Source organism: Euprymna scolopes, chromosome 26 (assembly GCF_053919585.1).
Source record: "Euprymna scolopes isolate OS-2025 chromosome 26, ASM5391958v1, whole genome shotgun sequence".
Classification (NCBI taxonomy): Eukaryota; Metazoa; Mollusca; class Cephalopoda; order Sepiida; family Sepiolidae; genus Euprymna; species Euprymna scolopes.
The window spans coordinates 43,405,798-43,421,651 of NC_136507.1; the positions used below are offsets into that span (position 1 = coordinate 43,405,798).

A 15,854-nucleotide genomic window follows, 5' to 3' on the forward strand; every position below is an offset into this window, starting at 1 on the left:
ACAGACGAACATTAATATTGTCAATGTTACAAATTTTGAACATTCAAAGAACACAAAAAAGAGACTCTCCATCTTTCATATGAACTCAAAAAAAGGAACTCTGAAATATTGAGAACTATGTTTTAACTTGTTATTGTTTGTTATTTCTATTCCAGAAATAAACCTCCGTTTGTGTTGCACATAAGATTTCTTATTTTTATTTTTATTATTTGTGGAGGAAGTCAGTTACCAAAAAAGGCCAGGCGACCCCCACAAGTTGGTGACCCGACGCAGAAATCATATGCACAACGGAATCTTATAAACTATTAAACAACCATGACTCAGCGGCAAAATGACAATTTTTTTTCGACCACAGTTTCAAGCTCCGCGTCCTCGGAAAAAGTCAGTTGACATTTTAAAGGCTTTGAAATCACTTTCGAGCGAAGAAAACAAACATGGAACCTTCCTGTGTTGAAAAACCTCTGGCAACGTTAACGGTAAATATACCAGCATTTAATCCTACCAACATAAAGACCTGGTTTATCCAAATCCAGGCCCTTTTCGACGCAAAGTGGATAACGTCTCAACGAACCAAATACTGTTACTTGGTGGAAAAACTCCCGGCAGATGTCGTCGAAGAGGTGGCGGATTTATTGGAGAATGTGCCTGAAGACAACCCATATGACGAACTTAAGAAGGCCATCTTACGACGGACGGGCTTTTCAAACGAAACAAGGTTACGCAATCTTTTCACCCAAGTAGAATTGGGAGATCGCACTCCGTCACAACTTTTGCGATACATGCGTACATTGCTAAGGGACAACAAAATGTCCGAAAATATAATGAGAAGTCTGTGGCTGGATAAACTTCCAGACACAACAATACAAATCCTAGCACCCACAACGGAAGAGACAAATATTGAAAAACTCGCCGATATGGCAGATCGAATCCATGAAAATCTGAGGCACCGCAAAGTAAACTCAGCACAAGCACAGCAGAAACAGACGTGCGACGACGATATATCGTGACTAAAAATGATGGTCAAAAATCTCACTCGACAAGTGCAGGAATTAATACAAATAAACCATCATTACTCAGTTAATAAACGATCGGACTACCGAAAACGAAGTCTTAGTAGAGGTCGAAGCAACACACGGGAACGAGCGAACGAAATCTGTTTTTGCCACAAAAAATTCGGCACACAAGCTCGGCGTTGCACTTATCCTTGTTCTTTTAAAAACAAGAATCAGGGAAACGAATATTCCGGCCAGTAGAGACGACGACTGTCGCTGGATTTTCCACTAAAGGTCGTCTATTTTTTATTCGTGATAATAATCATGGATATAATTTCTTAATAGACACTGGAGCTGAAATCAGCGTGATACCACCTCTACGTAAACAAAAAGCTATTCCACAGCCTTACCACCTCCAAGCAGCTAATGGCACACAAATACCGACATACGGTGAAAAATATTCAGACGTCAATCTCGGCCTGCGCCGCACATTTCCGTGGATTTTTACCATAGCCAACGTGACGACACCAATATTAGGAGCAGATTTCCTAGCACGGTTTAATCTATCGGTAGACATGACTAGTCGCACACTGACTGATAACCAAACAAAAATCGTAATTAAAGGTATCACCACAAGATACCAGTCTACTGGGATTAGTTCTGCCTTACCTGAAGAGACGTACATTCGTCGGCTGTTTAAAAAATACCCACAACTTACTCAGCCATTCAAAGTCACGGATAATATTAAACATAATGCAAAGCATTATATTAAAACGAATAGACAACCAGTCTACGCCACCCCCAGACGTCTGAAGCCGGATAAGTACAAGATCGCAAAAGACGAATTTCAACGCATGTTGCAACAAGGAATTATCCGACCTTCCAAAAGTGCGTGGTCATCTCCTCTACACATGGTACAGAAAGCAGACGCGACAACATGGCGTCCATGCGGCGATTTCAGGAGATTAAATGCACAAACAGTACCGGATAGATACCCTATCCCACACATTCACGATTTTGCAATCGGACTGCAAAATGCCACAGTATTTTCCAAACTGGATTTAGTAAAAGCGTATTACCAAATACCGGTGGCGGATGAAGATATCCACAAAACAGCACTGACCACACCATTTGGACTTTACGAATTCGTCAGAATGCCATTCGGACTTAGGAACGCTTGTCAAACCTTCCAAAGGTTAATAGACGAGGTTTTTAGGGACCTTCCATTCGTATTCGTTTACGTGGACGATGTCCTAATTGCTAGTAGAAACCTCGACGAACATAAACAACACTTGGAACAAGTTTTTCAAAAACTGTCCCATTACGGTTTAAAAATAAACTTGGACAAATGTACTTTTAGTCAGCAAGAAGTAAACTTCCTTGGACATTCAATTGATAAGGATGGTATATCACCATTACCCGAAAAAGTAAGCGCCATTACGGATTTTCCACAACCTACGTCTGTTAGACAAGTTCGTCGCTTCATAGGTATAATTAATTACTACAGACGATTTTTACCCAACTGTTCCACAATCCTTGCACCGTTAACGTCATTATTGAAGAACAAAACGAAAAAACAACAATTAAAACTGGACGGATCAGCTTTAAAAGCTTTCCATCAAGCTAAAACTGCCTTAGTCAATTTCACAAAATTGAATTATATTAAGGACAGCGAAGAATCGAAGCTTACACTTACAACAGACGCGTCAGACATAGCTGTAGGAGCAGTTATACATCAACTGACAGGGGATACAATGACCCCTATATCGTTTTTCTCAGCCAAACTGAGCAGGACACAGACAAAGTACAGTACCTTTTCAAGGGAGCTATTAGCAATTTATTTGTCAATTAAACATTTTAGACATCTGTTAGAAGGAAGAAACTTCTGTATTTACACTGACCATAAACCGTTAACATATGCACTGCATACGCATGTAGATAAATATGGTCCAAGAGAAATCAGACACCTTGATTATATTGCCCAATATTCCACAGACATCAGATACGTCAAGGGGCAAGAAAACATCGTGGCGGACGCATTATCACGAGCTGCAATAACTTCACTAAATTCCAGTTCGTTAACTATGGAATTAATTGCACAAAAACGGAAAGACAGGAAAGACAACATCGCGATCAACCGAATTAAACCAGCATACATTGAGGAATACCCTCAGACAATTTCCCCACCAGGACAAATTCCCTTAGAACATGGGAGACCAGCAGAAAATGACGAGGACACCAAACCCACGACAAAAACGGGTAGGAAAGTCCACTGGCCGAAACATTTCAAGGAATACATTACATATTGAAAAAAAATTTTTTTTCCAATCTGGGGGGGGGAGTATTTGTGCCAGTTGGCACAGTTTAATATTCAAATTTAAAATCGTTAAATACAATTAAGGCGCGCAGTGCAATTGATTGTTTTCGGCGCGTTAAAAAAATGAAAAATGACACCCATGCAAATTCCGGCGTGACCTTTATATACCAAAGGTGCGGACCTAGTTGAAAGCACCCCACGTGATGTCTTCCATCCAATGGAATTCCTCCTAGGACACATTTTAAAACTGATTTTCTAGAGCTCGTTTGGAGCCGATCAAATCGAATATAAACAGGCACAAACACAAAATCTATCTCTTTAGTCTCTTAGCCTTTCGAGCATTCTTTCGTCTCTTTAAACTCTTCCGACTCATTCAACGCTTTCTCATTAGGACTTACCACGCGTGCAAACATCAATTATTTCATTTCCACTGCTCCGCGCATTAATACTCTCTTTTAACAGACGAACATTAATATTGTCAATGTTACAAATTTTGAACATTCAAAGAACACAAAAAAGAGACTCTCCATCTTTCATATGAACTCAAAAAAAAGGAACTCTGAAATATTGAGAACTATGTTTTAACTTGTTATTGTTTGTTATTTCTATTCCAGAAATAAACCTCCGTTTGTGTTGCACATAAGATTTCTTATTTTTATTTTTATTATTTGTGGAGGAAGTCAGTTACCAAAAAAGGCCAGGCGACCCCCACAATCTTCAAAAGTTTGTAAATATATTTTTTAAAAAATTGCTCGCGAATATTCGAGCATGTTTGCTATTTGACGTGTTTACAAACAACCGACGCCGTGTGCTTGTGCCAATGTCAAGGTCGAATCACCGGTGTTAGTTGAATTGTGCGCCTGGCACCGCCAGGCGTCGTCGTCTGCTACGGGGTATCTATTCTTTACTTGATCCAAAAAACAAAACTAAAAAAATTAAAAAACAGGGAGCGATTCGATTCTTCGTTACTTTTTTGTTTTGGTTTTTTAATTCTGATAGTTTTTTTGTTATGTTTTTGTTTTCTCTCATACCAAATGCATTCATGCGTTATTTAAAATTATAATTTTACCAATTATCAAAATTTATTGTCGTCCTGTCAAATTTTACAAAAATTAACTAATAAATTAAAAGCGAAATATTTTTTTGGCGCGAGAACTCATTTTTAATTTTTTTTAATTTTTACTTCAAAATTCTAAAATCAATCATTAAGAGAAAAAGTAATCACTAAATAAATTTATTAATCAATTTTCTTGAAAACCCCGCTATCGTTTATCAAGAATCTTTTTAATTTCATTTTTTGTTGGTTGTTTTTCGGAGGGAGATATAGTTTTTACCCCCCCCTCTCTCTCTCTCTCTCTCTCTCTCTCTCTCTCTCTCAATTATATTTTAAAAAATATTAAAATTTATTATTTTCTTTTTAAAACCAAATCTCCCTCAGTAATTTCTTTAATTTTCTATTTTTTAGCGATTATCAAGACCCCTAAGATGTGATATACCGGACATTATTTCCCGTTCTGGGTTTGTATTACTGTACACATAGATTCGAAAAAGTTGTCAAAAAACAAATATATAACAAATAAATGTTATCAAAGGCAAGATAAATTACTTTTCTACCAAACTGGATATAATTTTCGTGTTTTTATTCAATTTAACATGTTTATTCAGCTCAAAACGCATACAGTGTTTACCGATGTATTGGAACATTCAAAATGGCGGCCGACACTCTCTTTAACACGGTAAGTTCGGGAAAAGGTGTTATAAATAATAAACTAGACAAAATACTATTAAAAAACCACCGAATATATGTCAAGTTATGTCACGGTAACATATATTGAGCAAATTTCTAACAGTATTTTGTCCAGTTTATTATTTATTACACCTTTTTCAGAACTTACCGTGTTAAAGAGAGAATAAGACGCCATCTTGAATGTTCCAATACATCGGTAAACACTGTATGCTTTTCGAGCTGAATAAACATGTTAAATTGAATAAAAACACTAAAATTATATCCAGTTTGGTAGAAAAGTAATTTATCTTGCCTTTGATAACATTTATTTGTTATGTATTTGTTTTTTGACAACTTTTTCGAATCTATGTGTACAGTAATACAAACCCAACCACTAAGAACTTAACCAGTTAGGTAGAAAACGGACACTTAGAAAATCGATTTTATTAAAAAAAAAAAAAAAAACATTAAACAAGTAAAAATTTTTTTTTTTTTAATATTATGGGGATTATAGTCTATTTTAAAAAAACAATATCTCCTTCAAGAACGATCATAAAATGTGTTTTCAATCGACATTTATTCAATAAGGGACCAGTTTTCCTACCTAGCGAAAGGAGACCAGTTTTCCGGAGACGAGTTTTCCCGGGACGAGTTTTCCTAAATTCAACTTAGAAAGTTAGGTACAGTGTTGCCAACTGAGATTTTCAAAACCCGCTAGATTGGGGACATAAAATCTCCAGAAAATCTCTAGATTTTTTACTTTTCGTAACCGAGATTTTGAAAACCCGCTAGATTAACAAAAAAAAAAAAAAATCTCCCAAAAAAGAAAACACTAGATTTTAACTTTGTACCTTATATATAAATTTAGTCGTTATGCAGAGTACGGAGCATGCTTTTTTAGACATGAATTTCAAGTTAAATTCAATTTTTACGGTAGCTCTTGTTTATTAAATTGTTAGGTAAAAGTTCAGAATAATTAACAAAAAAGCCCATCCTCCCACGTTAAGAATAGGTTTCTACATAATAAATAACAACGTTATTATTTCAGTGCAATCAGTATTCTGCATAAGTACCATACATTTTGTTTTTTTCATAGGCATCACCATTTATCAAGGCCCAAGGGCCACTCGAGGATAAGGGTTAAAGAGTGTACAGTAGTCAATTGGACAATATAGTAATTGTCAGTAATGGAAATTCAGTAAATTTGTTAACTTAAGATGAACGGCTTATCAAGAACTTGTTTACATTGGACTTGAAGACAACCATATTGTAGTCAGCTGGAAAGCAGGAAAACGGAAGACAATCCCACAGGCGTGCAGTTCTAAGAAAGAAGATTTGTTCATGGAATCTATGTTTAGGTTTAGACACAGATAAAGAGTGGGGGGAATTATTGATAGTGTTTTCAGCTAGATGAGTGTTTCTTGTGAAAATTTGATGAGGGGGGACCATAGATTGAAGTTCAGTCGAGCGCTTGCCATGAAAATAACGATAAAGCAAAGACAAACTTGCTACATCTCTTCTGTGAGAAAGAGGTTGCAGGGAAGAAAAAAGGACATCTCTTATGAGGCTACGAAGTCTATTTTGAACTCTATCAAGGCAGGATAAGTCCTTTCTAGCAGCTCCTGCCCAGATGTGGCAACAGTACTCGATCCTTGGACGAAGTTGGCTCTTATATAGATAGAGAATTGCATCAGCAGTGAGATATCTACTAGATCGATAAGAAGGATCCCACCATTTTTCCAGCAGCCTTGGCAGCAGATTTAATGTACATGCTCCATTTCAGATCAGGAGTAAAGGTCAAGTCCAGAAGCTTGTCAAAACATGAGGCCTCCGCAAGACGACACCCATTCATTTCAACTGATGCCAGATGTGGATCAAAGCGTTGATGATGTAAAGATATAAGCTTGGATTTAGACACATTAAAAGTAACCAGCCACTCCTTTCCCCATTGTACTACATGCTCAAGATCAGAGGAGAGAGAATCAGAGAGAACTTGGTCGTTTACTGTCTTAGATGTGCTACCATAGATGGTAGTGTCATCAGTATAAATGTCTACGAATGATGTAAGAATGTGATTTGGAAGACTATTAATATAAATCAGGAAGAGAGTTGGGCCCAGGATGGAACCCTGAGGGACTCCAGCATTAATACTGTGAGCTTCTGATTTCTGCCCATCAACTACTACCCTTATGAACCTATCAGAGAGAAATGATTTAATAATTGAGAAGACATTTCTAGCTATACCATAGCTGGAGATCTTGTGAAGTAAATCTTTATGCCATACCCTATCAAAGGCTTTTGATATGTCAGGAGCAATTGCCCTAGAAAGGTTGACTCTGTCAAGAGATTCGCTAATCCTATGAGCTATAACTGTAAGCACATCTGCTGTAGATCAAGCAGAACGGAAACTATATTATGTGTCACTAAGAAGGTTATTTTTGCAGAGATGGTTGATTACTTCTGTATTTAACACAGATTCCAGCAACTTACTCATGATGCACAGGAAAGCCTCCTGTGCATCATGAGTAAGTTGCTAGAATCTGTGTTAAATAGAAGTAATCAACCATCTCTTAGTTTGTACTGAGAGGGAGATAACCAATCACCTTAATTCTTAAATACAGCGCAAACTGATGAGATTTCCAGGATGATGGGAAGCAATTCTCCTTAAGACAACGTTTAAACAGTTTTGTATGTATGGATGCTTGTTCTAGTTGAAGTTTTTTTAGTACTATAATTGGAATACCATCAGGGCCGGCTGCTTTACTGGAATCAAGGTTTTTGATTAGCTTGGTAACATCACATACTGATATTTTTATATCACATAGCGTGTTTTCTGATACAGGAGGAAATATTGGGGGTTGGCTGCCATTGTCGCAAAGGGTAGAATTAGCTGCAAAGTTCTTGGCGCACGCACACACACACACACACACACACACACACACACACACACACACACACACACACACACAAAAAAAAAAAATAAAAAAATAAATTATAAGTTTCAAATTATATTCCTTGTTGAATAATAAATTGTAAATTCTAATTTACAGAGTTTAGATTAAAAAAAAAAATCAATTTTTAATTAGCTCCCAAAATGATTGTCAGATTTTATCAATGACATTTTTCACAGCAGTAACAGGATAAAATATTAATTATGGAAATATGTGCAGGTATGAATTTGTCTGTTTTATTTATCATTTTGCAAATAAATATTACTTTTTCACAAATATTAATATGTTGCTATTTGGTTAGTGGGAGGTTTTGCTTGTGTAAGAAACAAATTATGAAATCACAATTTTTATAAAAAATTAAATTAAAAATTTAAGATCATAATATCACCAAAGAAATTGTCGCAACATACAATTCAAATAAATATTTGCATAATAAAAATAACAACAAATCAACGAATAAAACTCAAAAATACATTTTAAGTAAAAACATTATTACCTAATTGCACGTCGAAATTAGTAAAAATTCCAAAAATGACAAAAAAAAAAAAAAAAAAAAAAAAAAATGCTTAAAGAAAGATCTAAAAGTTTTAGATCTTCTATTCGAGCATTTTTTTTTTTTTTTTTTTTGTCATTTTTGGAATTTTTTTTTTTGACTAAAACAAAGAAACAAAAAAAAAATCAGTCGGTATTGACTGCAATAAAAGAAACATGGAACTGCATTTTTTGACAGATTTTTTTTTTTTGACTAAAACAAAGAAACAAAAAAAAAAATCAGTCGGTATTGACTGCAATAAAAGAAACATGAAACTGCATTTTTTGACAGATTTTTCTTTTTTGACTATAACAAAGAAACAAAAAAAAAATCAGTCGGTATTGACTGCAATAAAAGAAACATGAAACTGCATTTTTTGACAGATTTTTTTTTTTTGACTATAACAAAGAAACAAAAAAAAAATCAGTCGGTATTGACTGCAATAAAAGAAACATGAAACTGCATTTTTTGACAGATTTTTTTTTTGACTAAAACAAAGAAACAAAAAAAAAAAAATCAGTCGGTATTGACTGCAATAAAAGAAACATGAAACTGCATTTTTTGACAGATTTTTTTTTTTGACTAAAACAAAGAAACAAAAAAAAAAAAATCAGTCGGTATTGACTGCAATAAAAGAAACATGAAACTGCATTTTTTGACAGATTTTTTTTTTTTGACTATAACAAAGAAACAAAAAAAAAAATCAGTCGGTATTGACTGCAATAAAAGAAACATGAAACTGCATTTTTTGACAGATTGTTTTTTTTTGACTAAAACAAAGAAACAAAAAAAAAATCAGTCGGTATTGACTGCAATAAAACAAACATGAAACTGCATTTTTTGACAGATTTTTTTTTTTTTGACTAAAACAAAGAAACAAAAAAAAAATCAGTCGGTATTGACTGCAATAAAAGAAACATGAAACTGCATTTTTTGACAGATTTTTTTTTTTGACTAAAACAAAGAAACAAAAAAAAAATCAGTCGGTATTGACTGCAATAAAAGAAACATGAAACTGCATTTTTTGACAGATTTTTTTTTTGACTAAAACAAAGAAACAAAAAAAAAATCAGTCGGTATTGACTGCAATAAAAGAAACATGAAACTGCATTTTTTGACAGATTTTTTTTTTGACTATAACAAAGAAACAAAAAAAAAAAAATCAGTCGGTATTGACTGCAATAAAAGAAACATGAAACTGCATTTTTTGACAGATTTTTTTTTTTTGACTAAAACAAAGAAACAAAAAAAAAAAAATCAGTCGGTATTGACTGCAATAAAAGAAACATGAAACTGCATTTTTTGACAGATTTTTTTTTGACTAAAACAAAGAAACAAAACAAAAAAAATCAGTCGGTATTGACTGCAATAAAAGAAACATGAAACTGCATTTTTTGACAGATTTTTTTTTTGACTATAACAAAGAAACAAAAAAAAAAAAAATCAGTCGGTATTGACTGCAATAAAAGAAACATGAAACTGCATTTTTTGACAGATTTTTTTTTTTACTAAAACAAAGAAACAAAAAAAAAAATCAGTCGGTATTGACTGCAATAAAAGAAACATGAAACTGCATTTTTTGACAGATTTTTTTTTTTGACTAAAACAAAGAAACAAAAAAAAAATCAGTCGGTATTGAAACATGAAACTGCATTTTTTGACAGATTTTTTTTTTTGACTAAAACAAAGAAACAAAAAAAAAAAAATCAGTCGGTATTGACTGCAATAAAACAAACATGAAACTGCATTTTTTGACAGATTTTTTTTTTGACTAAAACAAAGAAACAAAAAAAAAAAAATCAGTCGGTATTGACTGCAATAAAAGAAACATGAAACTGCATTTTTTGACAGATTTTTTTTTTTTTGACTAAAACAAAGAAACAAAAAAAAATCAGTCGGTATTGACTGCAATAAAAGAAACATGAAACTGCATTTTTTGACAGATTTTTTTTTTTTACTAAAACAAAGAAACAAAAAAAAAATCAGTCGGTATTGACTGCAATAAAAGAAACATGAAACTGCATTTTTTGACAGATTGTTTTTTTTTGACTAAAACAAAGAAACAAAAAAAAAAAATCAGTCGGTATTGAAACATGAAACTGCATTTTTTGACAGATTTTTTTTTTTTTGACTAAAACAAAGAAACAAAAAAAAAATCAGTCGGTATTGACTGCAATAAAAGAAACATGAAACTGCATTTTTTGACAGATTTTTTTTTTTTTGACTAAAACAAAGAAACAAAAAAAAAAATCAGTCGGTATTGACTGCAATAAAAGAAACATGAAACTGCATTTTTTGACAGATTTTTTTTTTTTGACTAAAACAAAGAAACAAAAAAAAAATCAGTCGGTATTGACTGCAATAAAAGAAACATGAAACTGCATTTTTTGACAGATTTTTTTTTTTTTACTAAAACAAAGAAACAAAAAAAAAATCAGTCGGTATTGACTGCAATAAAAGAAACATGAAACTGCATTTTTTGACAGATTTTTTTTTCTTGTAATTGTAATGTTCTATTCGATTATTTTTCAGATTGTTGAATTTATTTTTATTAATTTCGACAATAGTGATCTTTTTACTTAAAATGCATTTTTGTATCCAATTATAATGCAGAAGGATCACATCCACAAACCCTCAGAAAACAAATTAAAATTTGAAAAATAAAGTTTTAAGAAATTGCAAAAATCAGACAAAATAATAAGTCGATTAATTCGCTGTATCATGACTGAAAAAAGAGACAAAATTAGTTGGTAATATTGGTCAGTAAACCATTTCAACATACCTACCCTTAATTAATGTTATTTAAATTATTTGTCACATTATTATTTATATTAAAGAATTCAAATGTTAAAAAGCAATGTAATTCATGAACGATTTATTTTTATCATTTGTTTTTTTTCCCAAATGATTAGCACAAATTAGTTACAGTATTAATAAATTACCTTCTACCATTAAAATTTAAGATATTCTGATAAGTTGTCAGAATGATTTTCAGTTTCAACAGGACTAAAACTTATCCATATAAGTAGAAGAGTAACTTATCTTGCCTTTGATAACATTTATTTGTTATGTTTCTTTTTTAACAACTTTTATGAATCTATGTGTATAGTGTTGGAATTTTTTTTGCATCCCTCCTGTTTACATTTATTATTGTTTATCTGGTTCTTATATGATTTTTTGTATTTTGTATGATTTTTAGTTTTGCATACTTTCAGTTTGTACGAAACTCCCTTTAATTTGGAGAAAAGGGAAATGCTAGCTTTGTGGTGCCGTCACGAGCCCAGCACGTATTTCGTCCTCTTTTGAAATTCTGCTGATGTGGAGAGTGAACGTGTTCATTGCCCGGCGCTGAAAATGGAATTTTGAAGAACCTCCTTCAAAGTAAACCCAGCAAGAAATTAATACCCGGCTTTGACGAGACAGACTTCTGAAAATTAACTACGTGGCTGCGGTTTTGCGCATATTTTACAAGGAGTGGAATTTAAAGAAAATACCTTTTTATGTGACAAGGAATTTTGGAATTTCCTATCCGGACAAGCGACGAGGTCTTGCTCCTGTAATACATGTTTGCACGTGAATATGGAGGGGAAGGAAGTTCTAAAAGGACTTTAAACAAAAAAAAAGAAAAAAGGCACGTGCCTGATTGGCTTTCAATTGTGAGTACGCTCCTAAAATTAATTTCATATGCGAGTGTGATTAGGAGATACTACTATTTTGTACATTCTTGTTGTATTCATTAATGGATATACACAACTTCTTTATAAGAACCAGTGTTGTTGTTTTTTTTCATTACATGTTATTTTTTTCATAATATGTTACCTTGGCGTTTCTTAAGTTTAATGCCCGCAAAGGGAAAAATTTGCAACTTATTGTAAATAAAATTTCTTCTTCGTTTCAAATCAGGACCTTTATATTTCATTTTTTACCCCCTCCCCCTCTTTTGTTTCATGCTTTTTTTTTTCAGCTTAGTTACTTACATCGAATTTATCTGGAAGCAAGATAAATTTCGACAATAGTAAAACAACCTAAGTTAACTTTTAAAATCCTATTTAAAAAAAATAATTTTGCTAAAAATAAAGAATTTTTATTCTTTATTTTTAGCAAAATTATTTTTTTATATTCTAGTTAAAAAATGATATAAGCCTGAATTAACATATTTTTTTTTCTTGGCGATAAAAAATGAAACAAAGACCGCGAGTTAGGAATCCTATTTTCAGATTTTTATTATTGACTTTCCCAGTTTAATCTGTAAGTTCTCTTATTGGTACGTCCTAAACCCTAATCTATTTTGAAGTGTTCACTTCACACCTACTTGGCAAAATTTACAGTTGAATATTAAAACACTGAACTTTTTTTAGGCTTGTTTTGACCTCTGGCCGCTGTTAGCTGTGTACTAATTAATGTTTGCGTTTTTTTTTTTTTTTTTCGTTTCAATTTCTTCAAAACGAAATCTCCAGATTTTAGAGGAAAAAACCGCTAGCCGCTAGATCCAAAATTTACCCGCTAGATTTCAAACGAACTCTCTAGATCTAGCGGGAAACCCGCTAAATTGGCAACCCTGGTTAGGTATGCTAAAGAAGCGATTTAATATTAATGCTATAAGCGGCCGTTATTAAAGAAAATCAATTTTAATGCTATAAGCGACCGCAAGAATCATTATAAGCGTCCACGCGTTCTCTTGCATAGATTATATGTATAATATATAAATAAATCCATAAATATTAAATTTATCTAACTAAAACAAAGCTTAAAGTATATATAGTCTCTAATATTGTTTTTTTTTTTCATTTATCAGTGTTACAAACCACGTCAACATGTTTACACCAAGATCTGTGGCGAAAGTAAGTATTTTTAACTTTTGCTTATGTTAAAATTGTATTTTTACATGAAGTGCTAGGTGTGTCAGAATTTTTTGGGAATTTTTGACACCCCTAACACAAAACTGCGAATGAAATATAAAAAAACTCGCACTTTCTCTTTTTAAATTGGGTTTATTTTACTATACATATAGATTCGAAAAAGTTGTCAAAAAACAAGGGTTTGCATTAGTAATGCAAACCCTTGTTTTTTGACAACTTTTTGCATTACTGTACATATAGATTCGAAAAAGTTGTCAAAAAACAAATATGTAACAAATAAATGTTATCAAAGGCAAGATAAGTTACTTTTCTACCTAACTGGATATGTTTTTAGTGTTTTTATTTAATGTACCATATTTATGATAATCATGAAGAAAGAGAGAGCCTGTTTCCTCCGTTTAACTATAGGTGGCGTTACTGTCTGTCCACCAGTTACGGAAGCACAAAATGTATATAATGGCAACCTTGAAATAAAAATAAATGTTTTTGTTATATTTTAATTTTAAACATTTTTTTTTTTTTTTGCAAACATATTTAAGTTTTATTTTTTTAAAAACATATTTACGTTTTTTTTTTGTTTTTGCAAACATTTACGTTTTGTTACTTGTTTATTTTCAAACATTTACGTTTTTTTTTTTTTTTTTTTTTTTTGCAAGCATAAACTAAATATTTTTGCTATATTTTTCTTTTAAACATATTTATGGGTCCAACCGTTTTTCCGCGAGTATTTTTTTACGCTCTTATGATAATAATAATAATAAAAAAAAAATCAACGTTTTTTTCTTATCTCTTTTTGTTTTTTAATGGACCCCCTCCCTTTTTTCTTAATTTTTCTGCACTTATTTTACGTTTTCCGCGAATATCTATCTATCTATCTATCTATCTATCTATCTATCTATCTATATATATATATATATATATATATATATATGCATATGCGCGTGATCAAAGAAAGAGCCCACACACACACACACACAAAAAAACGTAAATATGTTTGAAAAAATAAAACTTAAAAAAACATGTTTAAAATTATAACAAAAACATTTATTTTTATTTCAAGGGTGTCATATACATTTTGTGCTTCCATAAATGGGTGGACAGACAGTAACGCCACCTATAGTTAAACGGAGGAAACAGGCTCTCTTTCTTCATGATTACCCATATTTATTCAGCGCGAAAAATATAGTATTTACCGATATATTGAAAAATTCAAAATGGCGCTCGACTCTCTTTGACACAGTATGTTTGGGAAAATGAGTTATAAATAAAAAGAATATACAAAACAGTGGGGTTTGTTTTACTGTACACATAGATGTCCACAAATTTCAAAATTTCATCATGACAAGTTTCAAGAAAAAATACACGATTAAACCCGGTTCTCCAACTTCCAACGTAGACTCCTACTACCATGTCTCTTTCTCCAACATCAGGGGTCTACGTTCTAACCTTCCAGAGGTTGAAACCCAATTACAGGAGACTAAACCAGACCTTTTATTTTTAAGTGAAACTGGCATTGAACAGGCTATTTCCCTAGAAGAGTTCGCAATTAAAGGATACTCTAACTTAACCTCTAAATCTGACCCCCAAGATCGCCATGGGCATGGAATATGTGCCTATATTAAAGATAGCTTTCCATGTGGTAGGGACATCTCCAGGGAAGATCCTAACTTACCCTATATGTGCTTCCGGGTTGCTTTAGCTCACACTACGGCATTTTTATTTACTCTCTATCGCCCCCACAACAGCGGAGTTACTATATTTAAAAGCATATCTGAGAAAATTGACCAAGTCCTATCTGCTTATCCTTCAGCTAACATTCACGTATGTGGAGACTTCAATGTTCACAACGTCGAATGGTTGACCCACTCAAACAAGACCGATGATGAGGGGAGGTTCTGTCATGATTTCTCCATTGCCTATGACCTCACTCAGATTGTTCAGGAACCCACCCGTGTGCCCGACAATGACGGCCAGTATGCAAGCCTACTAGACCTTTTTCTCACAACTTGCCCTGAACTATGTTCAGTTTCTGTTCTGTCGCCTCTTGGATCTTCCGACCACTCTGTTGTATCAATTAAGATAAAAATGAAATGTAATAAGTCCCCAGACGTACCTCTCCATCGTACAGTATATCTATACACTAAGGCTGACTGGGATAGCTTCCGTACATTTATATCTGATCTACCTCTGCATTCCATGTTTAAAAAGGATGTGTCCTCTATAGTATTAGACCTGACGGAATGGTTAATTGTAGGTATTGACCGTTTCATACCCTCGAAAAAGTTTCAGCAAAAACCTAACAGCCAGCCATGGTTCTCTCCAGAATGTGCTGCTGCCATTGTGCACAGAAATCACTTTTTCCACTGTTTCCAACGTAATAGATGTATGAAAACTAAAGCCGCTTTCAGGACTGCCAGCAACCATTGTAAGAAAGTAATAAAGAATGCAAGAGAGTTGTATGCTCGATCTGTTAAGTC

General features: G+C 33.1%; 1 protein-coding gene across 5 annotated transcripts in view; it reads left to right on the forward strand.

Moving 5' to 3' along the window:
• The window catches only part of LOC145248003 (pre-mRNA-splicing factor syf2-like), a 276,024-nt gene that overhangs the window by 43,115 nt on the left and 217,055 nt on the right, over window positions 1-15,854 (forward strand). For 2 of the 5 annotated variants that reach the window (XM_080109690.1, XM_080109693.1), the window contains exon 2: window positions 13,314-13,359. In XM_080109690.1, coding sequence (XP_079965816.1) covers window positions 13,333-13,359 — 27 coding nt within the window. In that variant the 5' untranslated portion in view covers window positions 13,314-13,332. Of the gene's footprint in view, window positions 1-11,820; window positions 12,175-13,137; window positions 13,360-15,854 lie in introns of those variants that run through there. The other 3 variants (XM_080109692.1, XM_080109689.1, XM_080109691.1) reach the window with 3 other exon arrangements.